The following is a 15,176-nucleotide window of genomic DNA, read 5'->3' as shown; positions in this document are numbered from 1 at the left end:
AAATACAAGGGATAATACATTCCTATTGTTTAAGCCAGCTGGTGGGTGGTGTTTGTCATAGCAGCTCCAGAAGACTGAGACAGGCACCTGTCCCTCCCTGCACTCCCCTCCTAGTTTCTCTGAATCTGCCCTGACCGTTCCCTCTTCTGGGCCCTTCTCTGCACATGGCGCTTCTTTGTCAAGAATGTCTGCTGCTCTTTATCCAGGAACAAGCTTTCGGAAGGGCTTGTCCCTCTGACCACTGAAATGCATTTCCCGAGGGAAGGACCCCTGGCTGACCCATCACCACGTCTCCAGAGCACAGGACCGGGACTGTTTATGTGGAGTAAATACCTGTGGCAGGGACAAATTAATGCAAACATCCAAGTTTCTATTCCATTTGAGGGGAAACAGAAACCTCACGCTTTCAGACCTCAGCCCTGCATTCTCCTTATGATCACCCACTACACGGAATTTGATAGATGGAGCTTTGAAGGGAAGATTTTATGGCCTTGAAAGGCAAAGGTTAAATACAGAGTTTTGAAAGGAAGAGACAGAGCCAGGGGACACCAGGTGGGAAGAAACTGGATTTCTCCCAGTTGCCTTTCTCAGTACCCTCTGGATTGGCCGTGCTGTGAGGGCTGCACCTGGTCCCAGCTCTCTTTCAACCTGCAATCCAAGTAGATAGGTGGGGATACAGATTTCGTTGAACAGTGACAACTCCAACAACCACAGTGAACACACGGATGGCACCTAAAATACGAAGTCTTTTCTCACTGGAGCTTCACCTCCAACCAAACGAGCGATGCATCTTTGCCATTATCCTGATGATGGGCACGGCTTGCAATGCGAAGACGGGGAAGCTGGGACGTGCAGGGTGACTTGGCAGTCCGAGTGGGGAGCAGTCACCCCAAGGTTCCAGGTGTTCTCTGTCTTGATGAGGTCCACACTCTCCCTCCTCCCTGGGGCTCCAACGCTCCCCAGCTTCAGGGACGTCCACACCCAGCTGTTCCTCCTCACTTCTCACGGTGCTCGGGAGTGAGAAGGGGCTAAGACTATCCCCGCCATGTGCTAAGCCTCTTCTTTGCGCTGGGGGCAGGCCATCCCTGTGCACCTTAGCGCATATGGCTCTCTTAGGGCAGTCCTGACTATATGTGTGTACATTGTTAAAAGGTCTCTCTCCCATCTCACAGCTAGGAAATAAGCTCCAAGGGTGCAGAACCATTAGAAGCCGGCTCAGGTCTGTCTGACACCAAGGCCCTCTTGGTTCTTTCTTGATGCTCCGCAGCGGCCTCCTCTTCTCTGACTTCCCCCTCGCTCTGTCTTCTCTCACGCCGTCGCTTTCACTAGACACCAATGGAGGGGCAGAGCTCCTTCTCTCCATTTAAGCCAATGCCTCCTCAAGTACCCGGCTACTAGAAACGGGAGGCACCATCTTTACCGTCAGACCCATATGGTCATCTCTGCCAATGGCTTTGCTGTCTCTCGAGTCATAAATATTTACTGCGGGGCGGGCTTTGGGGTTGCTTCTGCGGCCTCCTGAATGGACGAGGCAGCTATGGCCCTCTGCCCTCCCAGGGTTAGACATGCACGAGTGGTCATTCCCAGGTGGAATGGAGATAGGCCACTGCAAGCAGAGGCTGATCACTGAGCAGCACCAGCAAATCACCCAGAAAGTGCTTTCTGTGGAAAGGACACTTAAGCCTGTACCCAGGAGGCAGACCGGTGGGAACTGGGCTGGGAATATTGCTGGCTGAAGGAAAGATGTGTGCAAAGGTCCTGAGGCAAGGGATGGGGATATGGTTAAAAGGATTCTGAACGCACTGGCCGTCGGTTGGGGAGTGAGGAGGGAACAGGCCGGCAGAGGTTAGCAGAGACGGGTTTATGGCAGACCCTGTGGGACACATGCACTTTGTCCCACAGCCAGAGAGCCAGTGGACGCAGGCAGTGACAGTGCGTGTGTGCCAGTAGCTGATTATGGGCTAAAGTGGGAGACAGGCACCCCAGCAATCCAGAAGGAGGGGGGCCACGCCGCGCCGGGGGCAATGCGGAATGATGAGATGCTTAGGGGTACAGTGAACAGGATTGGCCTGTGGCCAGCACAGGGGGGCACTCAATGCATGTTCTGAGTTAGCAGAAGGGAAAGGGTGGTCTGTACTCATGTACTGAGGAATGAAACACAGCGAGGACTGGGTTCTGGGGATGCTGAGGGACAGACTCAGTTCTGAGCCTACTGGGTGGGAGCCAATGGGACCCATGACAAAGATGGGTGGGAGGGGCTGGGTGCACAGGTCCCACGCACTGGAGAAGCAGGGACGGAGGCACTGAGGGTGGGGCCATTGGGCATCTGATGGTGATGAAGCCACAGAGGAGGGAGTGTCTGCCCGGGGCAGTGGGCAGATTGACCTCACCACACATGCGGGGGACATCAATACTGAGGGCCAGCGATGGCAACCTCAGCTCAAGCCACACTGGTAAGCCCCTGAGGCTGTCAGTGGCCAGAGCTGCAAAGGGCAGCACAGCCATACCCAGGGTCAGTGAGGACAGGGTTGAACGTGCTGCACCTCTGCACGGCTCTGAGTTAACCAGCGTATGCCAAAGATTCATGTCATGAGCATGGGAACGCAGTGCGTGATGCAATTTGTACCTATGATTCATTTTCATGTTCCGACATAAATCACCATTCCCTCGTTAAAGGAACTTGGATTTCTCTAACCCACAAGTAAAGGCACACAGCCTCAGAAGACATTTTTTTCCTGGTCTGGAGCCTTTCTGGTGATGGTGTCACTTGTTGGGTGATTGCTCATGGGGTCTGTGGACGGGCCAAGAGTTGTGATGCCCGTGCGGTTTGCCTCAGCGAATTCCTGCAGTGGGAAAGCAGCAGCTGTGAGGGCATGGCCAGGGCTGGCCCGGGGGTGGCAGCGGGGGCTCTGGGCTTGAGCATGGCCGTTCCCACGGCGGGCAGCAGCTCTCCACACCTGGCTGATAAGACGTCTGGGCTTGGCCATGTCACTGACCCAGTTAAGGCCCGGGATACCTAAGTTACAACGTCTATGCCCCATTTTCCCACCTGGGGAATGGAAGTGACAGCCACCTTTACTTCCAGGTGACTGAGTAAATGTTTGCTCTGCTCTCCTCCTGGAGGAAGATAGAACACACAAGGGAAAGCGCTAGGGGATTAGGACCAGGGCCCTACCTCTTTCAACAAAGTTCCTATGGCCAGCAAAGCCCGCAGCTTCTCTCTCTTTTGGCTGAGGGTTCCCCGAGGGCACAGACGACATGTCAACTGATCCTGCTTTCGTGACCTACTCTGATAGGAACTAGTAGGTTCTTAGAAAATGCTTGCTGAATATGGGAATGTTTTGCATATACGTTTGCAAAAGGGTGTTGGGTGTGCATTTCAGGCCCTCAGAAATCACGCATCTTCAAACACACCAATGATGGCAGTCAGATGCAGACCCTTTAAACTTTCCTGTGAATGCAGGACGTCGCAGAGGAAAGACCCCGGTATGGAGGGTTACATCTGAATGCCATATTCAAGAAGAGTGGATGATCTCCTAAAGACAAGGCAGCATTCGACACAGAGCTGCGAGCGCTCTTGTGTGGCGCTGGAGGAGAGGCATGCCAACAGAGGTTGGCAATGCCTTTGACAACACAGATACAAAGGTGTAGAATTACTTGACTTCCACTGTGGAAGGCACTGTAACTTCCCTTGTCTTGAAAAATGGCAAGGACTTTTTTAAGGTGAGTATCCCTTACACATAAAATCGACCCTTCTGTATTTTATCATATGCAGGATTATTCTGACCATGAAATTGTTAAAAGCAGGGTGACCAGTTATCCCAGTTTGCTTGCCTTCTTCTGGTTCTAGCATTGGAACGGTCCGTGCCAGGCTAACCGAGCAGTAGGTCATCTGAGTTAAGAGGAGGTGGTTGTGTGGGAACCATTACCGGGGAGCTTGTAGATGCTTGCACTGCAACCCCCCACCTGCCCTGAGAAAGCCCTAAGGCCCCTCTGTTCCAGGACGTTCTCCTGCCAGCACCTGTCCTGGAGCCCGCACAGGAACCCAAGAGCAGGGGAAGGACAATCTGCATACGCCAAGTGCCGAGGGGGAGCCTAGCCCACCCCATGTGGAGCCCGTAGCCCCTATGTTTACTACATTTCCCTTGGGATTCTATTGCTTTAAAAGCCCCAAAGGGAAAAGAATCTAAAGATAGAATAAGCGACTGCAAAGCTCACTTAAACCTCCACAGTCCGCCCCTGGGCAGGAAAAAAGTGCATTCTCATCAGGCTTATAAGAAAATACACAGTCTTCCCTTGTTGTCTGAGTTGCAAATGCACCCTGGGTGTACTGCTCAGTGCAGAAGAGGAAACCGGCACAAGCTGTTAGAAAACAAAGTTGGGTGAATGCCTTCAAGAGAAGGTATTATTGATTCCAGGTGAAGTCAGTTTGGCCAAGCTGCACCTGTCTGCCCGAGGAGGCTGCCTGGGTGGGTTCCAATGTGAAGCAGATGGCCCAATTCCTGGCGCCCTCAGGCCTGCTTTCTCCAGCAGGTTTCATGAAGCTGCGTGAAGAGTGTGAGTGGGTAGAAGGCCCAGGGGCCATTTGGGCATAAGAGCACTCCAGGGTTGGACCCGCCCTCTTCAGGAAAGGCATGGCTTTCTGCCAAGGGCCCCCTATAAACTGCTTAGAGCCTCAAAATCTTGGAAATGCATATAAATATTTATTGCCTAGAGCTTTTCAGGGTGGATAAGGCAGGCCACGAGACTCAGAGGGATCCAGGAACAAGTACGCCTTGGGCATCTGAATGCCATTTGAAGCAGCTGAGGGGATGCTGAGAAGGTATGGGAAACGCTTGCACCAGGATGTCACGGCCAGAGACCTTCCCCTCGCAGGCCGGGTCTCGCAGTGCCTTGAGGTGGCCTGCTTTACCTGCTCCCCAAACGTCCAGCTGCCTCGCCTGGGCCCTGCACTCTCCTTCTCTTCAGACACTCCCCTTCCCCTCACATTCTCCCTGCTTTCTTTCTCACAGGTCAAACAAGGTCTTCTGTTCTCTTGGAGAACTCTCACACTTTTCCTTCTGGAAGGCAGAGGAGAGCACTTGGGGCTCAGAGAAGCTCCAAGCTCCTGTGGGGCTGGTTGAGGTAAGTACCCCAACAAACACACGTTCTCAACCTTAACCCGTTCCTGTGGTGGGAACCCACTGCACACGGGACCTCGTGGAGATGTTCTTTTCAGTCGGGGCGTGGCCCACGGAAGCAGCGTGGACCTTCCTCAGGGTTCCTGGAGGTCTTATAAGACAGCCCACGAGTCACGGGTGCCAGACAGGAGAGGACGTCGCCTCGTGATGTGAAGCAGGGAGCAAAGCCACAAATGCTCCCAGGGTTCGTGGCGAGCCAGCCTGGAACCCCGTCAACCCCAGGAGAAAGCAAGCCTTCCACCCCCAAACCGTGACACAACCAGTTCCCGTCGTTTAAGCCCACGCCTTGTGTGGTGCTTGTCATACCAGCTCAGACAAGCTACGCCACCCCAGGTTTATGTTTTCAGACCACCCCTTCGCTCCCTAGCAAGGCAAGCTTTAGGCCTCTGTGCGTCCAGGGTCGTCATGACACCCACAAGATGAGGAGTAGTGTTGGCCGTGGAAAGATCCCAAACCAGCCAGGGAGGTGACAGCAAGCGGTGAATGCAGCGTGTGCTCACACCCTTCCTATAATCCCATCTGGTTTTAGTCAGAATGGATCAAAACCTCAAATGAGATGAACAATTTTCTCAAACTTTAATGTAAAGTCACCTGGCAAACGTTTCATAATTGCAGATGTCCGGGCTCAAATCCCAGAAAAATCTGGTGTAGCAGGCGGGGGGCCTGTGGATTTCCCTTTGAGAAACTCAGAAGTGCATCTGGGGGCCGGCGGCACCTCTGGAGGTGACGCTCCCTGGCTCGGCCCTGCTCAGGCTCCTAGAGAAGGGTGTTTAAAGGTTGGCCTTGGCCTTGGAAGAGAGGGTACAGCGCACAGGGCTGGACTGACAGAGCTACCGCTACTAGAAATTTTGTCTAATTTTTCTTCCCCTTAGTTTGCCAATTACTTCACTCCCCCTCATTCTACATGTCAATACATAAATTCACTGGTGCATAAATTCCATAAAAATGAGAAAAACAAAGAGCTCACAATAACGCCTAACTGCTCCCCTCCCGAGGAGACGGGGTAGAACTTGCCAGCCTCCCGGCGCTCCTTGGCTAGGGGCCGCTCTCCCCAGCGTCCTGAGGTGCAGCTGGGCTTTCAGGGGTGGACTGGCACTCCCTACGGATGGCTCCTCGGGGCTCCGGGCGGCGGGCGCTCAGCCCACTCAGGCACAGGCGGGCGGCGCGGGGGCTCCCTGGCTTCCACCAGCCCTGCAGAGCCAGGGGTGGCCCTTCCCAGCCTGTGAGCAGGTGGCAACAGCTGCCTCGCCTCTCACTCCCAGAGGCGCTGGTGGGGGGACAGGCAGGGCAGCCTTCCTTGCCCCTTAGACGGCCGTGAGCCACCCACCGCCCGGGGTCACCTGCTCTGCCAGCGTGGACGGGGGCCCTTCAGTGTCCGAGTCCCAGCTGCCGTTCCCTCCCTGGGCCAAGGCCCGCTCGGCTCCTCTTGAGGCTTGTTCACTCTACAGAAGAGGAGGCTCTTGGCTTCCACCTCTTCAGGTACACTGAAACGAGAGCTCAGGGACTGGCAAGTGCTTCTCCCTCATATCAGCCTCCTGGGGATCCCACAACTCGCCCAGCCCTCTGCACAGGTGGAGCAGGCCGGTGCCTTCCCAGAATCAGGCTGGAGCATTTGGGACCATCGTTCCAAGTACCCTTTTAATGTGGAAATCCCATCACAGAGGCTACAAATTCCATTGCCTTTAGGGACCCAGCAAAAGACCACAGAGAAGAAGAAACCGGAGAGCCAGAAAATGCATGCCTTGCCTAACCGACTTCAAACGCAGTCACATTCAAACGTTCTCCTGGCCAAGAAAAAGAAAAAAAGATGCAGCTAGGCCAATGAAGAGTTCGGGACACGGGCCTTGTATCTGGATTTTGGAATCTGTAGGCATAGCTGATGGTCACCCACCTGCTCCTGGACCAGAAGCCACTGGTGGAGGGTGGAAGGGAACCCACGAAGGGCGGCGGTGGGCCGGATGTGACCTCAGTGCCAAGCTGGTGCGTGCCCGGCCTCCGGGAGGCCACCCGGGTGAGAAGCTGTGCCTCTTCCCTCGTCAGCGGACAAGATAACGCCAACAGGCTGCACTGGCTCCCGCAGGTGGACCGCGACCACGCGCCCCTGGCACTCCTTTTACCCAGACACAAATGCCCGCCCCCGCTCATGCGTCACCTTTTTCAATCTTGCAGCCCCTGTGCCCGAGCGGATGGCATCCAGCAGGGCCTGCCTGGCATCGCCGGGGTGGCTGAGGGCGCCCGTGCTGATCCTCGACGAGGGGGGCGCCTGGGGAGCAGGGGGAGGCGGTGCGGGCGGCGTGACCGGCGGGCGAGGGCCCTGCAGGTGTCCCTGCTGAGCGACCGCCGACCCGTGCACAGAGAGCTGGGCGTCCCGGAAGCTCTGCAGCTCCTCAGAGGCTGAGGATGTCACCTGCGGACGGAAGGGTTAAATGAGAACCGCCCCGGAGCCTGTGCCAGGCGCGGCGCACAGCTACCAGCTCTCCCTCGGACCTGGGGATCTCTTCTGCAAGGGGCCCGGGAACCTGACTCCACTTGTTTACCCGCCCCCGCTCCGGCGTCCGGCCGACCGAGCGGGGTCAAGGGCTTGCAGGCCGGCCTTGCACCACGTGCCGTGTTCACTGAGGCTGCCCCGGTCTCCCATCTCTTCTCGGAGCTTCCCTTGGTGTGCGAGAGACGCTGAGTGTGGACACGACCGACCAACCGAGCGCGGGGAGAGGGACACACGCAAGGCGCCTGGGCCTGAGCGCCACCTGGAGGGCATCCCCCTTGTCACCACGGGCCGCGCCGGCTCCTGAGCCTCCAGAGGCGCAGGGCCTGGCCGGGCAGTGACCGCGCCAGGAGGTGCGGAGAGCCGGACGCCCCGTGCGGATGGGCCTTCCCAGCCCCGACGCCAGGCCCGACCGTCCGGCGGAACCTGGACGTGTGCTGCATCTTCGGTGCCTGGGGAGGAGGCGCTGAGGCTGGAAGTGCCCCAGGAGCTCTCGCCCGGCCTCCCCACCTCCTGGGGGCCCCTCCCCTGACAGCGTGCCATGCCCTTGGGAAATCAGGGGCCATCCACCCAGGTCCACGGCAGGCCGCCCTTCTGCTCTCACCTTCCTCAGGCCGCAGGCGCCGCTGTGCCCTCGGATGGCGGCTAACAGGGCCGACCGCTCACTCTCCGCCTCCGTGGGGGACGGTTTCTTCGGCCCTCCCTCTGCGATGTGTTCTGCAGTCTAGAATATTAATAGTGTCAACAGATCGCATTGGAAGGCTGGGGAAGGGCGAACGTCAGGCAGCTCGGGCAGACACCAGCCAACACACTTCAGCCGAAGCCTGTGGGACCAAGCCTGCAGCTCTGCTCTGCTAGAACGGACACCTTTTGTGTGTGTGTGGCTCCATATCTCCTGGAGATTTGGCACTGACCCTAAGCAATACCCAAAGCAAAGGCTGTACGTTCGGGGTTCTCTTTTAACGTCATATCGCTCCTGCTCCAGGCATCCTAGTTTTTCAGAGCTGGTAAGTGTTTTTGTGGCCTGCAGGTTGGATGAGGATCCTGAATTCACGCTAGCTAGTACGTCCCTTAGCCCCTTTCTGCCTCGGTTTCCTCATCTGCAAAATGGGGCTAATAATTCCTCAGCATCAGGCCTGTTGCAGGGATAAATAAGATAACAGGTGTAATGAGTTCAATGTTAGACCCTGGGGGAGGAGAGCATCACTCCTGATTGTTCTTGAAGAGTTACAGCATACGGATGCTTAAAAAAATACACAGCTAGAGGAAAGAAGGAGTGGGCCTGGCTGGACTTTTTGTTCACACTCTCCGTTCTTCAAGGATCAATCTCTGAGAGATCTACCCCCACCCCCCACTCGCTCTGGGCCCGATGCTCGGTCTACTAATTGGTGGCCATCCCTTGCACAGAGCAGACAGGGTCTGAGGTCAGGGCAGACGAGCCTAAAATCCACCTGTTTTAGCCCCTTTCCTCGTTCTGTTCAGATGGTCTGTAGGGAAGGAGACAGAAACTCTGGCTGAAGTGAGACCTGGCAGAGGTGGCGTCCTCTACAGCCTTGTGCTTCCCCCCGGTGCTTTTCCAAGCCTGCGCCCACAGCACTCATCATTTTGGCCACGACCCCCCACCCTACCTGGTCCCTCCAGGCGAGCCAGTGCTGCACATTCACCTTACGGAGCTTCTCCTTCCCTCCCGCCGCGTGGATGGCCTCCATCAGCGACGCGTGCAGCGACGTGTCTTTGGGCGCCGGCCTCTGGACCACAGGCCTGAACTTCTTCTTGGGCCCAAAGATGCTGGGCGGCAAAGGACCATTGGTTTCCGGTCCACTCGCGGAGAGTTCGGGGGGCTTGTCTTCCCGTTCTGGAACGATGCGGCTGGGGGCCGCGGGGACTTTGAGAGAGTGAGGAGGCAGGCCAGTCCCTGGGGGCCACCCGGCGCCGTTCACCGTGGTGCCGTGGGAGCGAGGCAGGGCAGGGTGCGCGCTGCCCGCCTCGGCCTTGGGGTCAGAAGCCGAGCTGGCCGTTGGGTGGCTTGTTCTCGGCTTCCCACCGAAACCACAGCTCTGTCCCGCAGGAACGCCATCTCTCAGGGAGGCCCCGCGCGGGCCGCGGGGGCCCGCTTGGATCCCGGCAGGATGGACCGGAGGAGGTGACTTTCCACGCGGGCTACCGACCTCCCCCATGGGACGGGCTCCCCCCGCCAGCTCGGCCCCGGTGCTGCCGGGGAGGCTGGAGCAGGGCCGCCCTGCGTCGCCTGGCCGTGGTGCGTGTGCGTCTGCCGACGCGTCGTCCTTCCCGGGGGGCGGCTGTCCGGTGAGCTCAGGCCCGGCGCTCCTCCTGGGCTGAGGCCTCGTCCCTGGGTCGACATGGCCTTTGGCGGGCCCGAAGCGCTTGGCGATGGCAGAGGCCACATACTGGCTGGATGTTCTTCTCTGGGGCACGAGGAACGTGCCGGCCGCTGGCACGGTCGCCCGCCGCGGGCCTGCCGCCGGGGGCCGGCTGGTCACCTCCTTCGGCTGCCTCTCGTCGTCTCGGTGGGCGGGCTGCGGCTGGGGCGGCGCCCGTGGGGGGTGCGTGAGCGTGGGCACGGGTGACCCGCCTTCTGCGGGTGGTGCCGGTGGCTGGGCCGGCAGGACGCTGGCTAACCTCCCGGCCGTGGGCCCAGCGGGGTCCTTTTCCCCGGAGCCCGACCTCCAGAATTCTCTTGCTTTCCCGATGGGTGTGGAGCTGGCCTCAGGCATGGGTGACGACAGGGGTAGCGTCCTGCTGCCCCTGCCGTGGGGGTTCACCAGGTTGCCGAGCTCGTCGATCTTGATGGCGCCCGTGGACAGCGACACGCCCCTGTCGTAGCGCCTCGTCTCTGACTTAGGAGGGACGATCTTATAGGTGGTGAGGCCGTACTTGAGGCCGTAACTGCCCCCTGGGTGGTGCGGTGGCGACGCGGGGCCACTGTTTTCACCACTACTTGGCGTTTCCCTCGGTGGCCGGGCAGCCGCCCTCTCTGCAGCCTGCACGCTTTCCCTGCAGGCGGGGACGCGCACCTGGCTCTGCTCCGTGGCGTCGCGGTCGCCCGTGCGAACCTTCGGAGCAGAAGTCACGTGGCTCCCAAGTTCCACCGAATTCCCGTGTTGGCAGGTGTCGTCCCCCACGTCGCGGGAAGGAGTGTGCGATTCAGGCACGTCCTCCCTCTTCTCTCCCAGGCGCTGGCTGTGCGCGTCCTGGAACGGCGGCACGTGGGCTCTTCTGCTGGCGACGCTGCCCCCGTTGAAGGAGCCTGCGTTGTTGTTGCTGTTGGGGAAGAACCCCGCGTCAACGGGATCATCGAGCACTTCCCCGATGAAGGTGACGGGGATTGCATCTGCGTCGTGGCTGGAGGCAGGGGCGTCCTGGGCGCGACAGCTGGTCACACCATTTACGGAGCTGCAGGGGGAGCTGGCGTCCGTGGCGTAACTGTCCTCCATGTCTGCAAAGGCAGAGACAGAAGTCATGAATTGGCACCGCTTGCTCTATCCCTACGCCACTTACTCCGTAATCGCCAGCGTGCGTTTGATTTCCCTGAGGCCACTGTTTGTGCAAGGTATTTCCACACATTTACAATGTCATTTCCATTTGTAATCTACTTAAGTCTGGGGCCAGAAGCTCAACTTTCATTGTTCAACAGGAGAGCCCTGCGTAAGTCCACGCTGCTTCAAGGGAACGTATTCCGATATAAGGTTTTGCCGAGATCTCCCGCTTAAAGCAGAGATTTCTAAATCCAAGGCCTCTGGACAGACTCTCGCATCATAGGCTCGTGACTGTGAACTTGGGGTTTCGACCCCTATGTTCACCAGAAGCGCAAGAAAGCAAACGAGCCAACCTGCCCTAGTTTAACTGCTTGGAGCACCTTGACACTGCCGGGACGATTCAGAGCCTTACGTGACACAGTGGCCCACGCGGGCAGGCGCTGTCTGATGCAGACTTTCCAGCTCTGTCAACCGTGTACTCTGAGGACAGGCACGGGAAAGCCAGACCCGAGCGCCTGGTGATCCCCACGGCCGGCCTCCTCCTCCTCCTCTCTGTTGTCTTAAGACATGACCAGCGTTTAGTTTCTAGTTTATTTTCATCATGTACCTCATTGAAAACAACACAGCTCCTCTGCTGGGAAGGCTCCCTAGTTGTTCGCTGAGACTGTTGGCATCTGCTTAGGATCTACACAATTAGATCTAAAAATGTACCCATGAAATGCTCCCTCACAAATGGATTTTGTCCTCGAAATGTGTCCTGTTTTTCCTTTTGAGAGCGCTGCCATATTGAGAAGGGAAGGCCTCGACGTCATACTACTTCTTTCTACGTTTGTGTCACTCACAAGCCCCTGCTTACCCCTATGTTAGTTAAGCACTCTGAAACGGTTTTTTAAATGTATGTGGAATACTTTCTAACATGCAATATTGTTCAGAGTGCTTTTTAAGAAGCTGTTTGGCAGCCCAGATAAAAAGCAGTCTATGGAGAACTATACTCCAGCTGAGTGCTCACGCCATAGATCAAGGCTTTCTTCAAATTTGTTTTATGTCAGTCCCTCTGAAGAACTTTTCCTCTCTTAGCTACACAAGATGTGTGATGAGAAAAGACAACCATCGCAAGGTAAGGCATGAAAGTAGCTGGTAGGGTGTTTGTACCTTCCAAATCGTCATCCAGTTCTGCAAGCGTTTTCTGGAACTGTCCGGCAATGACTAGGTCCTCATCATCATTTGAGGATGCAACTGCTTTTTCAGATCTAAGCAAGACCAAAGAGAAAGTGCAAGCATGCATATCTCTTATTATTTACTTTATTTATGCCCTTCCAGAAATACCCAAGGAAGGTAGATCTCACATTCAAATCCCAGCTGTGACACACTCACCAGGCCACCGATGTCCACGACGCACAGATTGCGTGGTGGGTGTGTGGCCACAAAGTGTCAGCAAGACCCAGGTACAAACGGCTCCCTGTCCGTTTGCGGCTGAATGTCTTAACTCAGCTGCACAAAGACCAGGCAGTGTGCAAACAGGACTTGCATACCTGTGTCCTCTACGGCAGCCACTCACACGCGATACCCTAGCTTGGACTGACAACAAGGGGCTGGGTGGCACGGGACGTGGAGCTTACGGATGCCCGCAGCAGGCCAGCGTCTGTTTTGTCTTCTCGCCCTACGTAGAAAAGCCACGACCAGGCTATTCCTAGACATTATGGGTGAGTTTTCCCTCCATGCCCTCCCAGGTGCCAGAGATGAGGGCTCTGGCACAAGGGAACTGCAGGGCTGTGTCCTAGCTGAGAAGAGTGCTTCGTGGTGGGGAGAGCCCTGGGGAGGGGTGCTGAGGGTCCCAGGGCTTGCCAGCTTTCCAAATTCAGTCTCCACCTGTGCCCACCCCAGCAGGACGCGCCTGTCGGATTCAAAAGAGGAAGCCACTTCACTCCTCTCCAGTGCAGGCCTTTTACCCACTCTCTACTCTGTCCCTTTCAGGTGCTTTCGCTCTGGCGTAACTGCCACAGGGTGCTGGCAGGGGGAGAGGGGCTCCAGGGCCCACACAGGCCACTGCCAAGCTGCACTCCCAGACTCCTTAAGGAGGCCAATAAAGAAAAGGGAGGGGACTGGAGCAGAAAGGGCCACCGCGGCGGCTGCGACGGCAGCTCTGCCCTGGGAGCACCTCGCTCTAGCCCTGCGCCCCTCCTGGGCCTCCCCAGGTGTGGCAGGAGCAAGCAGCCTTCGCCGGCCCGGACGGAGCTCTGAGAACCACCTGGCCACTGGCCTCCACCAGTCCCTCAGGTAGGTATGTTCACACCCGTTTTACCCAGAGGAAACGGCACTGAACAGCTGACACCCTGCCCAAGGCCTCGGGGGACCCGCGCGCGGGGCTGCTTCCCACGGGCAGGCTGGCCAGGCCGGGGCCAAAGGGGCGCTGCGGGGTCCCTGCTGCCCGGGGCGCAGGACAGCGTCAGGCCGCCTGGTTGGCAGCTGGGGACAGGGCCCTGCGGGCGTCACAGGGACAGGAGCGTCTGAGGGACAGCCGCTGCCAAAACAATGGGTGGGCTCTCTTCGCCACGGCTCTCGCGTCCACCTCCACTGGGCAAAAACAGAGACAGGCCCAAGGCGGGCGTCTGTTCTCGGCGGGAGTCCAAGGCTTTTCGGCCGATGGCTAACCCCGAGGACCGACGTCCGTCTTGGCCATTCGGGCCCGACGCTGGTGCGTGATACGTGCTCTGCACAATCCTCCTGGGCTGTTAGTGGCGTCGCTCAGATAAAGGAGCCCTTCTCCTTTGGTGGCTGGGCCTTCTGGAAGCGGCTTCCCGCTAGGCTCTGCTAACATCGCCTGACAGCGTGTCTGGCGAGGCATGCACTTGTGGACCAATTAACAAGGACCCGAAACTGCGTGACAGCCTTTCCTGTCCCATTTGCCTGGAACTTTAATTATTCTAATGCATTTTACTAGAGTTTTGTCTTTCCTCTGTCACGGAACATGAGCCTCTAAATGAATTTACATTTAAATATTTAATAAAATACACGGCAAAGAAAAAACTGGGAAGTGTTACCTAAAATAGAATTTGAAAAGGAAAAACCGAGCACTTTGTAAATGCTTGCTCTTAATTTAGGATGGTCAAGGGGACCAGTCAAACAAAAATTTTTTCTTTTACTTCAAAGTATTTGTTCTTACTCTAAAGTATTATGCATAATTATATCACTTTATGAGACATTGAACAGAATATTAATAAGAATTTAAAACAAGTTGAAATAAATATTCTCGCATACCCCCCAGCCCTACCATTTCATAAATGCTATAGTAGCCAAAAAAAATAAAAGATCACTGTGAGCTGAGGAAAATGTAAACCAGACACTACACTTGTTGGTACTTAAAAAAAAAAACTGATCCTGCTTTCTTGGACAGCACTGTAGAAACACACATCAAGGAAACAAGTTTAGCCTTTGTAAGAACTTTGGTTCATTAGCCTCTCTTTTAATCCTTTGCTCTAAGGAAATAATCTAATAGAAGGAAAAATATCAACATAACACTATTCATTATATTCCTGGGAAGAAATCTGAGAATTCCTGGAGCAGGGAGAGGTAAGGAAATCACACATGTTGATTTCAAAGGGCATGGCAATCAGTAGAATGGTGATAGGAGGTATATACAGACACAGAGATGAATGAGAAGCTAGTATGCCCTGTGAGCAAATCAGAACATTTATACATGTAGGGTGATAACGATGATATAAAAACAGGTAAGGGTGAGATGGAAAACCAGATCAAACCCAACCAGCCCATGTGCTGGTTGAAATGGATGGATTAGGGTGAATATTTTCTCCCTTTTCTTGAGAATTTGGAAAATTCAGCTGGAGTGCTAAAACATTTTTTTAAAGGGTCCAAATGTAAGATAACCGGTCCTCCAATTAGTAATGACTCTTGCAGAGTAGCTTACAGTTCCGTCACCCTGCCAGCGGTACGCACGCCTTCATTTTGATACAGAATGCCTGAGGACCCCAGGGTGGAGAGCGAGCCTGGAGACGG

The 15,176-nt window shown here is 56.0% G+C and overlaps 1 protein-coding gene across 33 annotated transcripts in view; it reads right to left on the bottom strand.

The window, feature by feature from the left end:
* COBL (cordon-bleu WH2 repeat protein) overlaps positions 1-15,176 on the bottom strand; it is a 284,755-nt gene that overhangs the window by 2,544 nt on the left and 267,035 nt on the right. For 19 of the 33 annotated variants that reach the window (XM_058296598.1, XM_058296606.1, XM_058296610.1 and 16 more), the window contains 4 exons: positions 12,315-12,412; positions 9,330-11,122; positions 8,270-8,389; positions 7,333-7,587 (listed from right to left, as the gene is read on the bottom strand). In XM_058296598.1, coding sequence (XP_058152581.1) covers positions 7,333-7,587; positions 8,270-8,389; positions 9,330-11,122; positions 12,315-12,412 — 2,266 coding nt within the window. Of the gene's footprint in view, positions 1-7,332; positions 7,588-8,269; positions 8,390-9,293; positions 11,123-12,314; positions 12,413-15,176 lie in introns of all 33 variants that reach the window. The other 14 variants (XM_058296587.1, XM_058296617.2, XM_058296593.1 and 11 more) reach the window with 1 other exon arrangement.

The sequence above is a fragment of the Dasypus novemcinctus genome, chromosome 5, assembly GCF_030445035.2.
Source record: "Dasypus novemcinctus isolate mDasNov1 chromosome 5, mDasNov1.1.hap2, whole genome shotgun sequence".
In the NCBI taxonomy this organism is placed as follows: Eukaryota; Metazoa; Chordata; class Mammalia; order Cingulata; family Dasypodidae; genus Dasypus; species Dasypus novemcinctus.
Note: the sequence above shows the minus strand (reverse complement) of the source record. Positions and strands in the feature narration are given on the sequence as shown.